We start from the raw sequence: 22,631 nt of genomic DNA, 5'->3' as shown, positions 1-22,631 counted from the left end.
ACTGCCAAAATGCCCTCCAAGAGGTTAAGCAAGCATCAGTCCCTTACACTCAGAGTCAGGGCACTCTGCTCTGCCCACACTGTGCCCCTTTCCCACTGTGGCAGGTAGCCCACAAAATGGGCTACCATTCACCAGCTGCATACCTTGCTCCCATGGGTGAAACATGCCCTTTGGGGACTCTTGAGTCCTGGACCTCTCACAGCCCACTTCATCATCACTCCTCTCTTCTACCTCACGAGCACTGAACAAGCCAAGAGTGCTCGGGCACTGGACAGGTTTCTGAGCAATAAATTACTCGGCTTTACATGGTTCAAATTTAAGCTTTTATTTGGTTTTTAAATTAAAAAAATAAATTTCGTTATTAAATAGTGGAATGGGTCTAAACTAATGTTTACATATTAATTCACTTGCTTTAGGATACCACCAGAGAAATAATTGAAGCTTACCACCCGGACAAAACTTTCTGTTAGAAAGCTCAACAGTGGTGTAATTCAGTTAAACAGGAAAAAAAGCCCCAAAAGTCTTAATGTTTACAATGAACGTTAGAAGTAAACCTCTGGTTTTAGTGTCATCCAACTCTAGTTCCCATCACAAAGGCAGTCATTGCATTCAGAATACTATACCACAGTGCTAATGTCATCGGCTTCATCTGGTTTCTTTTGCCTGCTTGGCAGGGATTTCAAGTACTCAAGATGCCTCCTTGCATCCTCCTGGTTCTGTCGGACGTAATAAACCACGTAGGAGATCACCATGGTGAACCAGCCAAACATGGTGACCAGCATGGCGTAGTCAGTAGTCTTTTTAGGGAGGTTGCAGAGGTCGGCGTCGTTGGCAGCGTTGAGGAAGGGTCTTCCCGCATGCTCGTCCAGCACAGACGTCTTGCAGATGACGTTGTTGGCTGTCTCGTGGTTGGAGGCCATGCTCCGGAGCACCTGCTGCAGCGTGCAGTCACAGTGCCAGGGGTTGTTGGCAATTCTGGCCCTGGCCTTCAGGTTGTTGAAAGCATTTTTGTGCACGCTTTTTATCCGGTTGTCGGACAAATCCAGAGTCTGCAAGGTTTCTGCCACCCCTTTAAAGGCATGTTCATCAATAAACTCAATTCCATTTTTTGATAAATTGAGGACTCTCAATTGGTGCAAGTCCTTAAAAATTTCATTGGGGATAGATGTTATCTGGTTGGAGTCCAAATAAAGTAAGACTGTTTCTGGAGGAAGATCTCTGGGTATTTCCTTGAGGTTTGCATTGCTACAGCTGACATTCAGACCTCCGGAGTGGGAACAGAGGCAGCCTTTTGGGCACATACTGGCAGAATGAAAGCACAGTATCATGAGGACAAAACTTTGTAGGAGCAGACACATGGAGAGGGAACGAGTTAACCACAGGTCTACCAAATGCATGCTGGGCTGTCAGCATAATCACACGACCATTTCTCATTCAGCCGACAGGGTGGGAAAAAGACTGGCAAAGCTGAAACGTGGCTTCATTTTCTTCGGCGGGATTACTAAAAACTGGTTACTAGCACATGGGCTTCCTCATGGTCAATATGCTTCTTAGAAGCATGCCTACAGAGAAGAAGAAAAAAAAAAGGTTCTTTATACCACAAACTCCAATTCTAACTTTGTTTTCATTAAAAAAATAGAAATAAGAAGATGTTAAAGGGAAATGCACACTAAAGAAATTATTTATTATCTTAGGTAACTCCTATCAGCATTAATCTGAGTTTAGTGCATAAATCCCCAGGATATTTTTAGGAGGATAGACTACACTTACTACAAATTGCACAGGTTTGGTCTTTAATACTTATTAGGGAAAGCACTGGTTTGCTTTTATCATAGACTCTTCTAAAACAGCTATAAAACTAAATTGCATTTTCCCTTGCTGAAGTAGAAGATGCATTGATAGGAGCTACGACTTGTATCTCCAGCAACAGTGACAGGTTAAGTGAGGAATTTATGGTGGTTATTGTGAACGTATTGCAATTTATTCTAAGTCCAAATCCGAGTACTTCAGCAAGGAAATATTTTTACTATATCAAGGAACAAAAATCAGGTAAAGCAAATGCTGCTGTAAGACACCACAATCACCCGCCATCTCCTTGTTTGTCTCCCCCTCCTTCTCTTTTGCTTTAGAATGCTGGATTTCTTGTACTCCCAGTATTTTGTGAGACCCACAGACATAATTTCTACTCCCAGTTTTTTTTTAAATTTTCTTTTCATGTAACAAAAAGAAACTGAACAATTGCCAAAAATTCACATATCCCACCCTCCAAAACAAATAAAACTCACAAAATCTATATATGAGCCAAACATTAAAATATCTTATTCACAGAATGTAATTTGCTAATAGGACATATGAAAATACTGTTTCTGCTTCTCCCCCCTCAAGCTGGCTTTAAAATAGCAAATATCCAGAATCTTTTCCATTTTCTCCTTTAATTGGAATACAAATACAGAAGTCTGAAATGCTGACCTATATGGTTTCAAAGACAACCCTTCCCCTCCACCACCACCCCTATTATGGTAAACTATGAATTTCTAACAACAGGTTCATTTGTTTTCATGTACATGCTCTCTATCTTCGTAGCAGCTTGGATATGTGTAGCCTTCAGGTTGTATTTACATATAAATGAATTATGTTTTTTTCTAAATCCATACTGTAGCCCACTGAACAAGAAAATCCCTGCACGAAGGATATGTGTGATTTTACATGAAAAAGAAGAAATTACATTGCAATCACTTTTTTACTTGCAGAACTGACATACCAACTGCAGTTACTGACCCATTGCAGTAATATGGATCAGATGTGTCAAGCATAATTTCAAACTCATAGCTCAAATTCTATTTAACCTTTTATGCTGAGGCTCATTATGTCAGTAACCCCACAAAAAAAAAAAGAAAAATAAAACAACCCAAACCAATCTTAACAGCATGTACATTACTTGTGATTACTCCATGGCTTGGGAATGCTCACACAAGTTCAGCATACTCTCACTGCAACTACTGGAGAAGTAGTGCATCACCATTAATCTTCAACTTACCTATTGTTCAAATCAGCAATTGCCCAAGAACCTAAACAGAAAGCTTACACTTGGATTCCATAAAATTTCTACTCTAAAATTAAAAAGAAATGTAATTGTTAGAAATGAGAAATTGTGAAGTTAACTCTGGAAACATGAAACTGCTTAGAAGGAAACTAAGCAAAGCATGAAAAGCTCCCTTTGAGGAAAGAGAGGTGAGGTAGCACCTCCCAAGTCAATGAAATCCTTCATGACCTCTGTGGAAAAAACAGGGTTTACATGAAAGAGCCCTGTTGCAGTGCGTGCATATATCCTTCCCATTTTTCCCTTTGGCTCTTTGGTCACTGCAGTGCCTGCTCTTCAGACCAGACAGAAATCTGCTACTGGAGGAGGTAAGCTCCAGAAGTTGTTTTTTTCCCAGCCTGCCCAAAAGTGCTAAGTACTTGCTAAAATGTGCAGCCTATTCAGAGGCCAAGCTGGAGCTGGCAGCTGCTCCCCCTGGCACTCGGAGCTGGCAATCTGCTGCTCCCTCCAGCAGCCCTGGGTGTTGTGGCAGGACAGCCTGTCCCCTGGAAAAACAGCCACCTATTTTCCCTTCATGTTCATGTGTCTCACTACTGTGCTGCTGCACCAGAAGAGTAGATGAGTGTTCCAGCTCACCACCACAGAAGGAGCATCATCTCATCACCTACTACTTGTACACAGTGGCTTCCCACCAGCGGCACTGGAGCTCTACTGCAACAAGAGACTGGGAGGAAAGAGCAAAGACCTGAAGCAGTCTTGGGTGCTTCATTTTATAGAAGTACAAAAATGATACTGTTCTCATCAGAATGTGACAAATGAATATCAAATTTGCTTCATTACAGGCTAAAAAAACCCAGTCAACCTGCAAATACAGCGTAGACTCTGCTGAGTCCTCCACAGCACTGTTACACCACCAAAGAGCATGCATCAAAGAGGCCCCAAGCCCCTTTGTAGAGCAGCCTCATCCCACTGAAGACAAATGAAACTATTTAATGTATTAATATGTTTAGAGCGGAAGAAGCAGAGTCATTACAGACTAAACAGGATAGTGTTTAATGAAGCAGTGCCTCTTCTAAAGGCCTTACTAAGTGAATTAATATAGAGAAGAAAGAACACACAATATTTTAAGTTGTTAGATGGAACAAATACAAGTTTAAACCTGCAATTAACAACCCACTCAACAAAACTTGTCTGAATAAGAACAGAGCTCAGCAAATTCCCAGTAAATTAACCAGAAGAAACACAATGGGACTGAGCATCAGTCAGGGTAAACAGAGCTTTGTTTGCTTCAGAAGATATGATTGAAGGGATATCTGAGGTTTAGGTTTCAACAATAAACTTAGAGCAAGAACTTTCTTACTTCTAGTGACTGCAAGAAAAGAACAGAAAACTAGGATTCACACATTTCTAATGCCAGTAGGAAGATCTGTGGCTTCTTGAGCTATATCTAATTTCCTCTTGCTTGGAACACAATAAATTAAGAAGGTGTCAGGACTGGAACAAACACAATAGAGATACACCAGAATAAACAGTAATGACTACAGACAAAGGGATGAAAGACACCAAATTAAAATATGTGAATTAATTATAAATCTGCAAATAAAGAAAAAAAAATTTAAAAGTGACTTGCAGCATCGTGGTATAAAAAAGGCTTTTTGTGCACATTTCTAAAATACAAGTACAAACATAGAATACCTAAAACCAAGTCAAATATTGCAGGGGAATAATACTACAGATAAAAGATTGCACAGAAGAGTTCTTTACAGTCTTGTAATTTAAACAGGTTTCCAAGGCTTCCTCTTCTCAAGCTCTCCCAAGACCATTCACTCAGTGCCTACATCCAACGATGCAGGAAAATGTACAAATCCTGAAATCCTCAGGGAAAGCACATTGCTTTTAATACATAGTGAGCTTTCTACTGAGCTTCAGGTGTCAGGTATTTGCAAGTATTTGTCTTTACTGCAAACAAGGTGCAGAGTCTGTATTTAAGCTCCTGAATGCAACAGTACTAAAATATCTAATTGAATAATAACTTCTCCCCGCAAGAAACTGTTGATGTGAGGAAGCATTAGTGCCTCCAACTACTGACACGAAGAAAGGCTCCACAGACTCAAGAAAGTCACACAGAAAGTCCAGGACAAGACTGCCTGCAATATTAATTTATCCTGTTTTGTCTTCAAAGAAAGATATAGGAGGATACGAATCCTATAACCATCACACAGAACAGACAAAAAAATGAGATGTTTTGATGTTTAGGGCAATACTAAGACAATAAAAGATACATAAACATATATGTTTAGTTAAAGATGTCTGACTAGAGGAACGGGTTTCTGCTGCAGTGTTGAGACTTTCAGAGTCCACATGGCAGCTTTGGTCATGACCCAAGTACTCACACATCCCCTGCCTCCATAAAAGAGAATGGAGCAGATACCAAATCCTTGCACTTGAGAGCCAGCCACTGCTCTCAGAGGACTCAAAAGCCTCGAGAGGTATTCTGCCTACAGTATGTTGAACACACCCACACATACAAATCCCCTAAGCCCTCAGGTGAAATCAGTGGAGCCAATTGTTGATGACACTCTTACTGCAAATTTGTATCTTTCAGATGCAAGAGAGGGATTCACTCCCTATTTGTTCAGCAGATGGCCTCTCCACGCATTGTATATCTACATTTTTAGTAGGGTCCTTCAAAAATTACTTCCTAGCACTACAAAAATTACCTGTGACATTCAAATATCTTTGTTCAAGTTGATGGCAGTAGACAACACTTCTACTTGGAATTTCACTGAATTCTCAGTGTCAGGTGAACTCCCAAACATTATTTTTGAGGAAAAATCAAGACCATTATCCTTCTCCTGACAGCTCTTCATCAAGCAAGATCTCACACATAAAGACAAAACCATGACCTAATGTATTTAATATAAATGTTTTTATGGGAAGATTCCTGTTGTAAATCACAGAACAAGGGCCACAAATTAAGTCTGAAGAACAGGATCACACAGGTACATGCCAACACAAGAGCTCCCAGACTCACACACACCACCCTCACTTGTTTTACCTGCTTGTCAAACACTGATGGGAAGAATAAGCAGCAGCTCTCTGCTCTCTCTTCAAAGCTAGACCCACTGATGAAAAAGATTGCATCTATTACTCCAGCAATGTCAAAGGGGTCACAGCTAACTACTAATGCTCAGCAACTACACACACAGCTTGTACTTGAGGTTACCGAAGGCTCCCTGATTAGAGAGCAATTTCTTGTTACTGTAGCTGATGTGCTCAAATGAGCAGGCAAGATCAGAACAGTGAAAAGGAAGAAGCCAATGGTTCAACCACAGGGGGTGAGCTGTTGGCTGCATCACGACTGTACTCAATCTGTCTGGTCTGTCACTTTTCAACCACCAGAAAAATTGGAAAAAATTATGTACAATCCAGCTTCCTAAGAATGTGGATCATAGGGACTGATGTACAATTCACCTGCCTAGGCTTACCATGCTTCCAAGTATATACAGCTGTAAAGTTTAAGTGACTTTGCTACTAACTTTAGGCACAGTACCCAGAGAAGCCCTCACTTGAAAATGGATCCCAAATGGCACTGCAGAGCTCCACACTCCTTGGGATCACAGAATCCACAACAAACATCACTGCATCCTCAGTAAATACTGAAGGTACAGGCTGCAGGCCTCTCACATCAGAGATGCACTGCACATATCAGGGTGCCTCCCATCCTCCTCTTGTACAGCCCATACAACTCATGTATGAATCTAGAGACAGCTCCTATTTCTGTGGGCAGCTCTACTGCCTTCAAAAGAAGCTCTCAACTCCCAGTAAGCCCTCAAGAGATCCCTGAAAAAGAGCTCAACTTTTCAAGCCTGGTCTAAGTCCTATCCTCCAGAGTAACAACTTTTCTTGCATGCCAACATCGGAATTTTGATGCAGAATTAGAAAAGTCCAGGAAATAAGACTCCTACAGGGCTCTTTTTTTAGACATCTTTAAAGCAAACTTGCACTTTGAATAAGTATTAAAATTTTATAACTAAAAATCCATTAAATGGAGCACTGAAAAAGATCATTAACTTCCAGAAAATTACTGAGATGCTTTATAGAGACCTGACATTATCATAATATTTTTCCCTCCTTTAAGACATCGACTACGTTGGTTTATAGAAAAGATGCTCATTGATAAATCTAGATTTCTATTTTCTATTAAAACAGGTTTTAACTTTGCCATATTTAATATTTTTGGGTTACATCGGGTTTAGCAAATTAACCATTGAAATAGAAAATATGCCCCTTTCTAATACATTGCTTCCTACGAGTTCTGCTTCCTGTAATGCCAGTCTGCTTCTTACGAAACACACATACATCCCATCCCCTGCTATCCCCCATCCATAGAGCTGTGTTTTGTGACTTTGTACTCTTCTTTTTTTCCCCACTGTCATTAAAAGCCATATATTACTTTACCTCTAAAAATATTACCTTGCAATTATTATTGACAAGACAGTCATAAAATGGAGATTATAGGCTAAAATTAACAGGTGATTATCCAGCCTGAAAAGTCCAGTTCACTAGAGGACTGAGGACAGGACAATTTTACCTGAACCCAAAGAAAGAGATTTGCCACCACTACTCCCAAACAATTGCTAATGCCATATTTAGGAAGAGTTAAAACAGAGAAGATATTTGGAGAAAGAAATATTTACATACCTCCTACCCTTAGTAAATCTTACACTACTGGCAAGTAAAGACCTCCCAGTAAGCTGCACACTGGCCTGTCCTGTGCACGAGGTTTGAGAGCATCTGAGCCTCTGGAGGCCAGCAGAGCCTGTGCACACTGGGGAAAAGCCTCCATCAAATCCTGCCTGGCTCCACCAACATCTGCAGGCTGAATCAGCTCACAAATTTTAAAAACACAAGAAGATTGATGTAAAAATAAGAAGTTGTGGGGTTTTTTACATACCTATGGATATATGATAAAACTACACCGTGACAATGTGACTGACTGACTGAGTGGGTACTGAGCTGAAAAGTGTGCAAGCTGAAGTATGTGCGAGCTGGAGCTGGACAGGAGCAGTAGGACCCAAAGGGGAACACAGCAGCCACTTGTGACCTCTGTGCTGTCTGTGCACTATAGAACATCAAATTGCATGGGTACCAAGTGAATTCCTACAAACAAACAATATGATCCTTTAAAACAATGCCACCTATGTGCTGTCAGCACACCATGGCCAAGGGTAATCTCACTAGCTGCACAGACAGACTGCGAGTCAACCCTCTCCATGGCTCCAGGACAGCATGAGGAAATTCCATTTAGCAGATGAAACAAGAACGTGGTTTGGATTCCCAGGACAACCTGTGTCTTTCATGCATCTTTCCCTGTCACTCCTCAAATGTGGAGGCCTGGCTGCTTCACAGCTCAGCCACCTTGAAGGTAGGCAGTTAAGATGCTATGAAGCACCAAACCAGAGAGATGCAACAAGCTGCTTGCAAGGTGTCAGGTCATTTAAATTCCCAGATGGAAGTCTCCAGCAGTGGAAGAGTTTCAGGATTTCAGAATATGGCAAGATGAAAAATCCTAAAGCAGTAAAAATGGAAATTAATAGAAGCCAACGGCAAATGAGGTGGGGGGAAAAAAGGGTGCAAAAGATCATTGATTCTATGAATAATTGAAATGTCATGATTAATCAGTGTGAGCCTGAACTTAAACTACATAATGGATTCATTATCTAATGAAACACCAAATGTACTCAAACTATAATATTCTCCTCTAGGACAGGACTCAGAATGCCAGCTGACATTTTGTTCCCAAAAAACTTCCAGTATAGGCATCTATATATAACTGCAAACCTTTTCCAGTTGTAGAAGCAAAGGGTGTAGGTAAAGGTTTATAGAGCCTGTTCTATGAATGCCCTCCCTTACCTGTCACAGAGTAATAAAATGGTTGAGGAGAGCCAAATGAAGATTTTAAGCTATAATTACTTTCTGATTGTGAGATCACTGAATGTATCACTCCTTATTACAGATTAACATCTTAATTATACTGTGTGGGCAAATGAATCAGCACTTTAAGACTGATGGGTTGGGTTCGTTTTAAAAAATGATTTTGACTTTTTTCCCTTTTCACATCAAATCAGGAATTATTTCATAACTCTCAGCTGATAAATAATTGTGTGAAACTTAGCAGATATAATAACAGATTGATGACAATCATCTCCTATGATGCTTTGCTCTTGTAAGTCTTCTGTGGCAACACATTTCTTGGAATGAAATTTGGTAACTTGCTGGAAATTAAAGAAACAGCTATTGGACATGCTGTTAGACCTCATTCTTTTGAGCCTTAACAAAGATTGAATCACCTGCTTTTTAGAAGGTATTCCGTGCTGCCTATGTCTCTTTGTTATCGCCTGTATCCTCTTTATCTGACATAGACTACAGACGGCTCCCATCCCTCCACTGAGCAATATACCCTGATGGGAAATATAAACAGCATTTTGTATGCACACCTATGCCATTTGAAGAAGAAAGCAAAATGTTACATACACTTTCAGTGCGTATGTAGTGGCAACATAAAGCAAGGTAAAAATGAAAGGCATGAGATGTAAGTAAGATACATCATAATCTTTAACATAATTTATCACTATATTTGGAAGAAATTGTCTCAAAAACCTATAAAAGAAATGAACAAAGGCTCAAGATATGCCAGTTACTGCTCAGCAAACAGATCTGCAAAAGATTTTTTTTTACCACTATATATGAACATTAAGAACCACATTACAGATGCTAAAGGAAAATGCTCCACCACACATAAATGACTACTTGTGAAGAGTTCTCCAAAGCCGTATCATTTTTTTCTAGATTATTAGTGTGCATCGGTGTTTGGGATTATATTCTTCCAAGTCTCAGTCACATTTTCTGAGAAAACATCAACAACCATTCTATTTGGCAAGAAAATCCTTTCCAGTTGCAGCTGAGTCAATCCTCCACATGATCTATAGTAGAAAAAAAATATATTCTGAAAGCTTAAAATAACCTGAAGTGGAAATACTTCATCTTCCTTGGGTAAAGAGATCCAGACTAAAGTCTTTTCTAAAGTCTGGTTATGAGGAGAATACCTAGGAGCCTTTCATGAATAAGGAATGCTGTAAGTTTTCAAGAAATCTGACACAACCCAATGGAAAATGTTTTCATCATAAGATGTCAGTTTCACAATATTTGCCGATTTATTTTTCTCCCATATTATAAAATAACACGATCAAAATGAAACAGACAAGTGCCCAGTTGGAGCCACAGTCTTTCCAGTAGCTAATGATGGATGCTACTTCAACTTAATTAGGCAGAATTTATCAGATCAGAGAAAATCTTGTCTTGATCTCAAGATAATTACACTGATTACTTCAATGATTACCAGCATAATCAGTGGCAAGTCTTGCAATTTAATCTTGATAATCTTGCATCTGGTGACTGCAGATGGTGTCCTTGCCCAGTTGAAGACCTCATTCTATTTTTGCAAAGTGCAAATCTTACCCCTGCTAACAAAACTGTGATATCAGAAACTGACAGGCCTTTAAGGAAATAAGGCTATTGCAAAGACAAGCAAGATTCAGACCACCTAGAGACCTTTCTTCCACTTTTAAGGGTGTTTATTTGGTTCTGTGTACCGTGATCTTTAAGCTCATTTGAGGTTCATCCAAATGCTCCTGCAACTTAGTAGAAGACAGAGGTTGTAATTAGGCTGGGGAGGCTGTGCTGATAATAAAGTCAGCAAGGCAGAAATGAGCATGCTACCCTGAGGGGACTGCTCAGTGAGGAACACACTGGTGGCTCTGCAAAGCTGCCCTCAGTTGGCCAAAGCAGCAGCAGGACAGCTGCTGGCAGCAGACACCTGGGCACCAGGGAATGCTGCAAGAGAGGTGCTGCAGACTCCGAAGCAAGACAGGGAGAAGGAGAACAAAGCAGAAAATGGTTGAAAGTTGCTTTTTCCAGCTGACCTTCTGTCACAGAGCAGGTTCTCAGGAACTACAATGGATCACCACAGATGAAACCATTGCTTAGGTTAGACAGCTCAACAGGAAATACAGATGTGAGCAGAGGAAGTGCCACAGTGACAGTTCAGTAGCCACTTTCACAAACTCTTGCTGTTACTGGGTCTAGATTGCCCTGTTGTGTTAAAACCCAGGAAGTCAAGGCTGTTTCTCTTCCTGCACAACTTCCCAGTGAGACAAACATAGAGCAGTAATTCATGGCACAAAGAATTTGAAAGGAAAGAAGCCAGCAGAAGCTATTACTAAAATGAAGCAACCTGAATAATAGTAATACACAAGATGAGACTAGCAAGAAAAAGAACATACTTCCAGAGCAATTACTTTGAAAAAATCTTAAAGGGGAGAAAAATCCCCACAAGATAAATTAGCAAAAGGGGACAACAGTTAAAATATAGTACCTCAGCAGTTATTAATTCAGCTCCTTGTGCTTTGAAATATGCTGCCTGTATATTAACAGGACCTTAAAGAAGAATGCAGAAGTAGAATAACTCATTTAGAAAAATGCATGAAAAATAAAATGTGTACTAGCATATAAAAGAAACCAATCAAGTTTGAAAGTTCTAATTAAAAGCTCTAAACCTGAAAGTGAATGCTCAACACCACAAAACCACAAGCTTTTCCTAATGAAATTAAAATTGTGACTTACCAATATAATTCAGAAAATAGCAGAAGAGACAGCAAGTATGGAATAATTATGAGATCAATAAGCAATTAAGCAACTTTAAAAGACATTCAAGTGACATTCAAGTGACATTCAAGTGACACATTCAGTGTGTCAAGTGACACACTGAGTTAGCTGCAAGCCACTTGAGCTTGCCAAAGAAAATGGCTGATCAGTGATGCTGGTTTTGCTGTGCCAATGGTTATTACACCTGCACACTGCTATTTGCATAGCTGAGAGAGACAAGAGCACATCTACAAGCACACTTCCATTTCTGTACCAAAGGTGTCAAGCAAAAGTATCATAACCTACTGTATCAAACCACTCATCCATCAAACTACCCAAAAACCACATCCCCACTTCTAATATTTTAATCTATGATCAGCTTCAAATAACTGTAATTTCTTTTTCATTAGCTTGCCAGAGAAAATTACCTCTTTTTCCTGTCCTAATAACAGATGTTCCTTCTATGTTTAGGTATCATTATAACTCTAAAAGCACAACATGCGGTAATCTGGAATAAACAGACACAGGGATTTTGTACTTCCATGAAAACAAAATTACCAGGTTCCCATCAGGACCCACTTTAAGCTCCGCTGGCAGCTACTGCCATTAGAGGCTGTGGAAAAAACTAGTCCAAGTACAACTTCTGCAGCCCTGCTTCAGGTGAAGATCTCCCAAGAAAGAAAAATCTAGCAGTGTAAAGCTTCAATGCCATCTTGTGCTGGCAGCATTTCCCTAATTAAGAGTTTAAGGCCAGATGGAGCCATTAGATCATCTAATCTGACCCCCTGCCTACCACATGACGTGTTGTTTTACCAGTAACCCTCACATTGAGCCCAAAAATTTAGGTCAGACTGAAGCATGTCTGAACTGAGAAGACTTCTGTGTGCCCAGGGCAATACCTTTTGTGCCCACTGTTCTTGCAGCACCTGTATCACCAATCACCATAAGAGTTAAACTACTCTAGCAGACATATCTGCTCCACCAGGATCCGGACACCAAGCAAGAGTATCTGTTTTCAAAAGAAAGGCTATATGAAAGATAATGTTCCACTGCTCATCAAGAGCTGCATGTTACCACTTTCTCCAAATGAAAGTCAAACAAACTGGCTATTTTTTAATCTGCTGGTGAGTTATATCAGGCCCTCAGCTGCCATTAAAGAACTGTTCAAATTGCATGTGTTACATCTAAGCAACAATCAGCACGTTTTCATTTTGAAATAAGTGCTCTGGAGCATCCCCAAGGCTTCCCAGGAAGTCAGGTAATTTTTTTTTTTTTTTTTTGAACCATGTAGTAGTACTTTTCCAAAGTCATAATAAAACTTGCTGTATTAAGTTTCTCTTCTGAGGACATACGATGATAGCAAGTTGTTATTACAACTTGAGGTTGCAGGCTGTAATCCTTTAAGAATTCTCTGACCCTTACTCAGCAAAAAACTTCAGCCTGTTTGCAGCTCATCAGCTGGGTGAGCGGCAAGCAAGCCTTCAACGTTCACCACGCTGAAATAAAAGTTATCACCAACTGCTAAATGAAAGGAACAGCTCTAAATAAAAAAAAAATAAAAAATCTACTTTTCTCAGTGGAAATAAGCACCAGCCTTTTTCAGACATGGAACCTAGCTGTGCAAAAAACAAAAACAAGGCACAGCTGCTTGACACTGAGTGTGCAGAGATCTTCCAGTCAATCACTTTTCCCAAGGAGAAAACAAAAGGAAGGAAGAGCCGAAAGGAAGTGTTGCAATGGCTACCTTCAAAAGAAAGAGAACAAACCCTTGAGGTCACATATTTACTAAAGGAAAAGAGGTCTTTATCAGCAGCACTAGAGCACAAGAGAAACAGACTGAAACTTGGTTCAATAAAACCCTTATTTTAAAGACAAGAATGTATCAACTCTTTGTGTGTCCCCTCTGAGGTTACACAGCCAAGTTGACTTTGGCAGACCGAGGTGATACAAAAAGCAGGAGTTGTGAAGGGAAAAAAAAGTCTTGATTAGCTGGGCAATGATCCAATAAGCAAGACACTCGAGGCTGCAAGTTCACAGCTGAAGAAGCTCAGGTAGAAATAATTCATAGCAAATTAAGTTAGGTCATGATAATGAAATTTAAAGACATGTGGGGCACAATTTATTTTACTAAGGCTTGTTGAAAAGTGAAACCCAAGCAGAGCTAACAGGAAGGCTAATAATTTAACTCTGGTTACTGTTGGTACTGGCACTGAGATAAACTTAACTTGACACACTTGGAATGGGAAAAAAGAATATAAGAATAGGATTTAAAAAAAAACATTTTAACACCATTTCTCCACATTGCAGGAGAAAGCAGGGCAAATTCGATCCTGTGAATCATGGCTGCTTGTTTCCCAATTTTAAAACATCCTGGCACACAGCCCTCAATGGCAAGTGCAGTGAAAATAGCTGATTGCAAGGGTTGGGAAAGGATGGATAACAACATCTGCACTGTGAAGCCCCTGCCAGCAAGGAGCAGGAGGGAGAATGGAAAAATCTAATGGGAAAAGGTCTCGTAAGAGGTGCAGTCTCCTTGCAGGTCAGTGGAAACTAGCAGAAATGGCAGGAGGGATGCTGTCATCACTGAGGGCTCTGCAAGTTACCTCAACAGGTTATCCGGCGGCAGCCTGGGCTTTGGCTCCACTCGGCAACAGATGAGGTCCATTATGTCCTCAGCTGTCCCTCCTGCCACCCACGTCCCCCACGCTGTGAAAAACACCAGGTGAAGGGGAAGGAAGAGTCACTATAATGGATGAATGCAGCAGTTTGCAGGATGGGGGAGGGAGAGAGTAATGAAAATGTGTTAATATTAAAGTAATAAAGCTTGTGGCCATTTTTCAGTCTGAAACACACAAGACCATAAAACAATGCTTAAAGGCACTCACTTCTGTTCCAAACCACCTGCATACTAAGGCACCCTGCTATTAGCACATAAGTTGTTTACTACCAGTCTTATTTCAGTCAGACTCCAGGAGAGCCATAAAGCTGAATTTTTCACTCAGTACAGAAGTCCAAGTGGCCTCAGGTTTTCCTTGGTATGCCAAGCCCCAGTGTGTCACCTGCAATCCCTGCCCAGTCACTAACCCACTCATTTCTAGTAAAAATCAAATCAAAGCAAAGGGAATCTGTGCCTGGCACAGGGCACACAAACACCTTCTTCTTGCCTGCTTCTCCTTGAGTTCCTGAAGCAACAGCTACTCTCAGTGAGGTGTGTTCAGCACAGCTATGATGGTGGCTTTATCTGCCAGTGATCATTCCTTGTGTCACACTTTTCCAAAATGGTCCGGGCATTGGTTGGTAAAACAAGACTTCTATTTCCTCTCCTGAAATAATTTCTTCCAAAAAAAAAAAAAAAAAAAAAAAAAAAAAAAAAAAAAAAAAAAAAAAAAAGTAACAGAGAAGTAATGAAATATAATGGCAAAGCAAATAAATAATGGATGTTCTTTTGAAATTAAGACATTTTCATCTGTTTATTTGTCACTTGCCTCTTTTTTCTTTGTTTCTTTGGTTTGCTCTTTTGTTTGGCCCAAATAAAAGCATGTGAATTCAAAGCAACTCACCCACTTTTTTCCTCTGTCAGAAGAAAATAATACAATTCAGGGACTCTTACAGAGATGGCCCAGCTACAAAGAAAAGTCTTCGTCTCACTGAGAGAATTACTAATTCAAGGGCATAAAGACAGAGGCTAGAAGAAATGTAGTACCTACAGGAAAGTTTAAGGCTGACAGACAAGCCTGTGGAATTGCAGGAAGAGTGAAGAAGAGAAGTTAATCTCAGACCTGCGCATGCACCATGAAGGGAGGAAGCCAGACGTGGGAGTTTCACATGAGAGACCACACTGACTCACAAGCCCATGGATGAACTCCTTACAACCTGGAGCCCAGCGAAACTGCCAAGCCTTAACAAGTTATTTAAATTATACCATCTTTCTAGGAGCTACATGACAAACCATGAAACAGCCCAGCAGCAGCAGCATTCTACTGACTTAACACTGGTATGGTGAAAAAAACCATAGTTTTCCCCATATTTACACATCTTCACAATGAGAGTCAACCATGAAAAGCACCCTATTAACTGTCCTCCTTTTTTCGAAGACACCTTTACCTCTTATGCATTCAATTCCCACATCTGAATACAAGTCAAGAGTCCAGGACATACAAAGAAGTCCAAATGGCCTTAACACCACCGTTATCAAGCCCCAGGCCATGTACTATGAAGAACACTACAACAACAAGTAAACCAAACTGTATCACTTGAGAGCAGCATTTTCAAATCTTTTTCCTCATGCCTCCCATCATGAGAAACATTATCTTACTCATTCTCCTTTCCTTAGTTGCCATAGATGCAGCACCACAGTGCTGCAGCAACATGCAGCCATCTTCATAAGCTGGTTCAAATCTGAGCACTCCTGCACTCCTGACTGCTTCCCTTCTTGCTTTCAGTCTGGCAAAGCTATCCTCCAGTTCCATCTTGCCCTTCCTCACTGGATAGTGAGGGTAACAGACTAGCTCAAGCACAATAAAACAGATTAAGCTTCTGTAACAAAGCAGTGCCATACACCTTTCAGTGTCACTCATTCTGGTCCAAGGACAGTTTAGATGCATCCCAGAAGGATGCTTTCTGAAAATGACAAATCTTCCATCTCTTCTAGCTGCAAGGAGAGCCCATCCTTGCAATCCTACATTTAAAACTTTTGCTAGCCCGAGGAGCAGCCCAGTGATAAACCTCAGTTAACATAGTGTTGTTGACCTATTTTCAAGCCGACCCACGATAGGAGAGCAGCAGTAGGGTGGTCACAGTGCTAACAGCCACATGTTATTGCACCACCAGGGCTCTCCTGATGCTCTGCACTCACAAGTGTCCCCAGAACACAAAAGGGAGACACCCACAGCTATGGCATCAGTGTGTGCTATGAGTCACTTCATGGCTGCACCATGGCAAGCAAGGAGACTGCAGGGTGGCAAGCCCGTGGCTCCTTAGGGTACGAGCTTCAACAGCCCCAAAAAGCTACTATGATGGGTCTGCTTTCCTTTTGATTAATATATTCAACCTCTCCTTTCTCTTTCCATCAAAAAACTGTCATTTTGCAAATAACCCCTCTAGAATTCTTCAAAGATGCACACAAAAATGCACTTTGGCAAAGACCTCTGCAAACACGGAGGAGAGGGCAAGTCAACCATCAATCCAGGAGGTGTCTTACAAGTTCATCTACAATACTAACACATCACATCATCATTTCATATTATAAAGTTACTTTCATGACTGTACAAAAAGCTCCATTAAGAATGAATTATTAGTTCTCCATCAATGACTTAGTAATCTCCATCTGCCTTACTAAGGCAATCATTTACTAATAACAAAATAAATAACTAGGCTTCTCTTAGAATAATTTTTAGTAGCAAAATGAGAGGAAAAAAAGACTCTATTTATAACATGTTAGTACATATTTTACTTAAAGTTATCCAAGTATTTCCCAGGCAAAATGCTACACCCCACTTTTACTCATTAAAATAGGACATGGCCAGAAGTTTGATGAAGAAGAAAAAAATAATATTTTTTCCTATACAGTGGCATTCTTTCAGTTAAGTAGTTTCTTATTTCTGCTGCATTTTCCATAGCATTCATATCAATACTGCTACTAAAATTTTAATGGATATTTCAGTGTTACTGGAACATACATGTTTTCTTTATTAAATATGAATTTTGAAAAACTTGGAAAAATTAAAAACATTATACAACATGAAAAACTTCAACCAAAATACAAAATCTAAACCACACTGGCATTTTTCTGTCTTTCTAAAAATATGGTACTTTATCAGTTCTTCCTTCTGGAGCTTTCAGTCAGCTCTCTTCAAAACAAAGAGAAGGTGCTTTGGTGCACTAAAGGTTGCAGCTCTTTATAAACAGGTGAACAAGGTGGCCCCATAGAATGCTGCTTGGCTGGGCTCATACTCAGGAACTGAGCAATGATCTGAAACAGAAGCTCAGATGGTTGTGGTGAGGTCATGCAATGTGTTTTCACAGGAGACATCTGATGTGGGCTATGTTATGAATGGTCCACCATGAACAAAGTGCAATTCTGACTTCACAAGATGTGATGACAACAGCAAATACGCTGGAGAAAATAAACAACCTTTCTTGTGTAACAGTGCCAGCAGAAAGCAGCCCAGAAGTTGGTTGGTACAGCTACTCTTGGGAATAATTACTGCAGCACTTGCAGCCTCCCATTAGTTTTGAGGCAGTGCTACAGTTGCCATGCACAGCCATTCTTGCTTCCATGCAGGAGGAGGAGCAACCGTGGCAGATCTCCACATGCTGCTAGGCTGAGTCCTGAGTGCTGTGTAACCCTCTGAGAGTCACTGGCTGTTTCTGGAATCTAAGAAACTTTTAAAAAGTTACGATAGATCTGGTGGAGCCATGCTGGAAAGGTAAATGAACACTGCAAATGAGCAAGCTCTCACTGCATTCAGTGTGGATGTCCCATGTCTCTTTGGAGGGCAGGGCTGACCAACCTATGCTCTCCATCAGTGGCACATGCTCAGCAGGAAAGGGATGATCTGTGCTTTGCACCCATTAGTCCCGACTGCTGCTGGACTTGGAGCTCAGAAGAAGGCAGGAGCCAGAATCCTGCCTTAGGCTGATGGCTCCACCCAAGAAGCAGCAGTTTCTGGTCCTGCTGAGCTCAGGAGCTGTCAGGTTCCTGCTGAGCTGGAAATAAAAGCTTCACTTTTTTTTTAACTTTCTTTCTCCCCAGTTTGACAACTGCACATAAACACTTGTAGATTGGGACTGTTACACCCCTGCAAACTTAAAACAACCTTGCTCAGGCACGGACGACAGCTCTTGATGGCAATGTGAATGTGACTGCAGACTAATTCACCTTGTTGTTCTGACACATGAAAACCATCTCTGAAATTGCTCCACTGTCTGTAATCATTCCTGTTACCCAGCTCTGCACACTCAGCACTCAGCCAAGCCAACACAGAAAAGAAGCATGTAGAAAAAACTTGCACCTTTTTGGTAGATTCATACTGCTTAGTGCAGAATTCTTTTTTAGTGTAATCATGGGAAGACATTAATAGCTTAATTTAAATACAGGTCTATCAACAGACTCTAAATTTTTTTAATACATATATTCTGCACAAGACTGGTTTGTGTCTGAAGCATATTAATAAGTGAATCTCTGATATCTGGAAAGACAGACTAGCATGAAAAAGGCTGTCAATTTAAAAGGTACTTCTTCCTTCAATATTCTATGCTCAGAAAGCCCAGGGCACTGCAACCCGTGAGAAAATTGGGAGCCATAAAGGCTTGTTGTCAGCAGAGGAGGATCCAGTGAAGGGACATTTAACCACACTGGACATACACAAACCTTGGATCCCGGGGGGATGCGTCTATGAGTGCTGAGGGAGCTGACTGAAGTTTACAGGAGGCTACTCTAAACTATCTTTCAAAGATCATAGGGATCAGAGTAATTTCTTGAGGACTGCCAGTCCTATTTTCAAGAAAGAGGATCCCATAAACTACAGGCAGGTCAGTTTCACCTCCAACCCTGGGGAGGTGATCAGCAAATAAATCTGGGAATAATTACCTTAACATATGGAGTCAAATTAAATGACTGGGAATAGTCAGCATAGATTTATGAAGGCAGAAATCACATCTCACCAGCCTGATAGTTTTCTGCAGAGATGCCTGCTGAGATGAGAGAGAAGTGGATGTTATTTATCTTGGCTTCAGCAGAGCTTTTGATGCTGTCTCCTGTAACATCCTCATTGATATACTGATGAAGTACAGACTAAATAAGTAAATGTTGACGTGGGGAGAGAACACTGGCTGAACTGCTTGGCTCAAAAGGCTGTGCACAGCAGCACAAAGTCCAGCTAGAGGCCCATCACTAGTGGAGTACTCCAGGGGTCAGTACTGGGACCAACATCATTCAACACTTTTACAACCAGCCTGGAGGGTGGGAGAGAATCTCCAGCAAGCTGGCTGATAATAGAAACCAGGGAGGAGCAGTAGATACACCAGGTGGGTGTGCTGCCATCTAGAAGGACCTGGACTGGCTGGAGAACATGCTGGCAGGAACCTCATGAAATTCAGCAAAGGTGAATTCCAAGTTCTGCACCTGGGTATGGTTAACTCCATACCATGACCAACTGGAAAGCAGGCTTGCAGAGAGAAACATCAGAGCCCTGACAGACACAAAGTGTGTGCCCTCATTGAAAGGCATCATGGGCTGCATCAAGAAGGAGTAACACCAACACGTTAAGAGTGCTCCTTTCCCTCCACTCAACCCTGGTGAGACACCTGCACAGAGCTGGGTTAGTCCTGGGCTTCCAGGTATGTGCAAAACATGGACTGAAACAAGTCAGCAAAGGCCACAAAGGTGATAAAAGAACTGAAAGATCTGATGTAGGAGAGGCAGAGATTCCAAGGACTGATAAGCTTGGAGAAGGTTCAGGACAGGTCTCATCAGTATGTATAAACAACTGATATGAGACAAGAATGAAGACAGACTCTTCCCAGTTGTGCCCAGCAAAGGGACAGGAGGCAATGGGCACAAACTGAAGTACAGGAAATTCCATCTGAAAGTAAGAATATAATTTATTTTTCCTTTTTTTTTTTTTCTTTCTCCCTACTGTGAGGGTGGTCAAACCTGGAACAGGTTACCGAGAGAGGTTGTGGCATCTCCATCCAAGCCTGGTAGACATAGCTCTGAGAAACATGCCTGAGCATGGCAGTGGACTAAGCAGTCTCCACAGACTCTTTCCAGCCTCAACCATTCCATGATTACTTCTAATCAAGTTAAACAGAACAGCTGAAAGGACTACAGTTCAAGAAAAAATACTCAAAAGCAGCAATAACTTAAGACAGAGGCAATTCTAGGCTTTGCAGCATAATGCTTAAATCCTACAGATGCACATTTTTATTTCTTCTTTATGTTACACATGACTGTACAACCTGTGTTGTCTGTAAAGAAGAGATGCATTTCATGGGGTTCTTCACTTGCAACAGGGAGTTAGTTATAAACCAGAATTACCCCAAACCAGAATTTGGCTGTAGATATTTTCTATCACTCAAATTTAATGAAATATCTTACCACTGAGTATAGTTTCTACTATGACTACAGTAAGTAAGCAGATGCAATTACAGATGTTCTCTTTTAAAAATACAATTTGAAAGGAACATGGTGTAAAGCATTAATTGAAATGATGTTCCCTTCCACAAGAACGGTGCTTCCTGAAAAATGGTTATATTAGCCAACTAACACTGAAGAGACACAATTAACTGTGTTGCTCTGTGACTCTAAATCAAAATAGTATTCTTGTTTTTCAACTCACACAGGCATCCAAAAGCAAAGGACCAAAACTGCAAATATTTATTCATTTTTGTAACTGAAGTCAACAAATTGAATTACTGAATTGATAGCATGACAATATCCCTAGAAAATATGCATAAACTTATCTGTTAACTCTTGAAAGGAGAAGTTTTTTTTAAATGACGACAAGTCACATGCAGTCAATTTATTTAGGTAAATAAATTCCTGAGAACCTAATGGACCAATTAAGTGATTAACTGAATTCAATGCATCAAACACCAACTTGGGTGCCTAGTCTCATACAAGCTGTTTTAAAAACACTGCTCTTAAAGAAACCAAACAAACGGCGAGAGAGAAAAAAATTTGAGCCTTTTTATGAAATGCTTTTGGACACCAAAATGACTCTCAAGCTGGCAAGAAAACAAGGGGAAACTTTAATTCTGTTTTCTGTACACAAATTACAGAAGATAATCCTCAAAGTGTAGCTAGAAAGCTTCAAAATAAAACACTGAGCCCACTGAACAAGCTTTCTAAAATTCAAACTTTTGTTATTAATTTTAAGATGTCAGTCAAATGGATTATAATAGGAAATACATTTTTCCATCCTTCATTTACAATACTCTCCTAGAACATCTGAGGCCAATTCACAACCCTCTACAGGGATATGACATTTGCCAAGAGAAAAAAAAACAACTCTGCAGGAACAAGCCACCAAGGTTTTCCCTGAAGCTTCCTGTTGGGATTTATAGCCTTAAAAGGAAAAAAGGCTTTTTTTATGTTGGTCCTCAGCTTGCCAAACAAAGAGCCCTCGGCTGTTCTTGGTATCTGTCATTGCATTTGCCCAGTGTTGCTTTCTCTTGCTATCTTCCAGCAGATCCAGGCTGGCTGTTTTCATCTCCTGGTATCATTCAAACACTCTTATCAGGCTATTTGCTTAACCCAGAAATCCCAGAGCCCCCCAGGAATCCGAGCTCTGAAAGAACCTTCAAGCACCAGAAGACACTGCAGAAGCAAGGCGTACCACCTCTGCCCAATACTTGTACAGGTCCAGATAATCTAGAGGTGAGAAGGGGGGCACCTCTGCTTGACCAGACTTTTTCCAATGCCACGGAGGGAGTTGTCCATGAGGATAACCTCCACATGTAAGCAAAGGACCTACATCATGGGATCATGCAGTTCCAGCCTTGTGGAAAAAAACCAAAACAACTATCATCTGAATCTTCAAGTTCACAGTTACAGAAATACCTTTGAAATTCATGCAGTAATAGCACTGATAGAAGTCAAATACGTGGGGTAAACTGCTGTAATTTTTTTCTGTTTGCTTCATATAAAATCACACAGAAAATCTGTGTTGACATAACACTATCAATGAAATGCTCTTTGCTATTTTACAAGTTGGTTGTAATGAACATTTTAGCTCTCTCAAAAGGTGAAGAATAAATCAGCCAACCTCTATATGCATGTCCTATGAGGATATCCATCCTCAGTAATAACAAATTTCACTAGCCTTAGTCAGCAAGCTGCAGTGGTACGTGGCAAAACTATGACACGGACCAAAAACTTAGA

At 40.6% G+C, this 22,631-nt stretch overlaps 1 protein-coding gene across 5 annotated transcripts in view; it reads right to left on the bottom strand.

Annotated features, from left to right (window-relative positions):
• Positions 1–300: 300 nt before the first annotated feature.
• LRRC3B (leucine rich repeat containing 3B) overlaps positions 301–22,631 on the bottom strand; it is a 44,158-nt gene continuing 21,827 nt past the window's right edge. For all 5 annotated transcript variants that reach the window (XM_053983209.1, XM_053983208.1, XM_053983210.1 and 2 more), the window contains one exon: positions 301–1,562. In XM_053983209.1, coding sequence (XP_053839184.1) covers positions 618–1,397 — 780 coding nt within the window. In that variant the 5' untranslated portion in view covers positions 1,398–1,562 and the 3' untranslated portion in view covers positions 301–617. The remainder of the gene's footprint in view (positions 1,563–22,631) is intronic.

Source organism: Vidua macroura, chromosome 1 (genome assembly GCF_024509145.1).
Source record: "Vidua macroura isolate BioBank_ID:100142 chromosome 1, ASM2450914v1, whole genome shotgun sequence".
NCBI lineage: Eukaryota > Metazoa > Chordata > Aves > Passeriformes > Viduidae > Vidua > Vidua macroura.
This window is presented reverse-complemented; position numbering and strand designations above follow the sequence as displayed.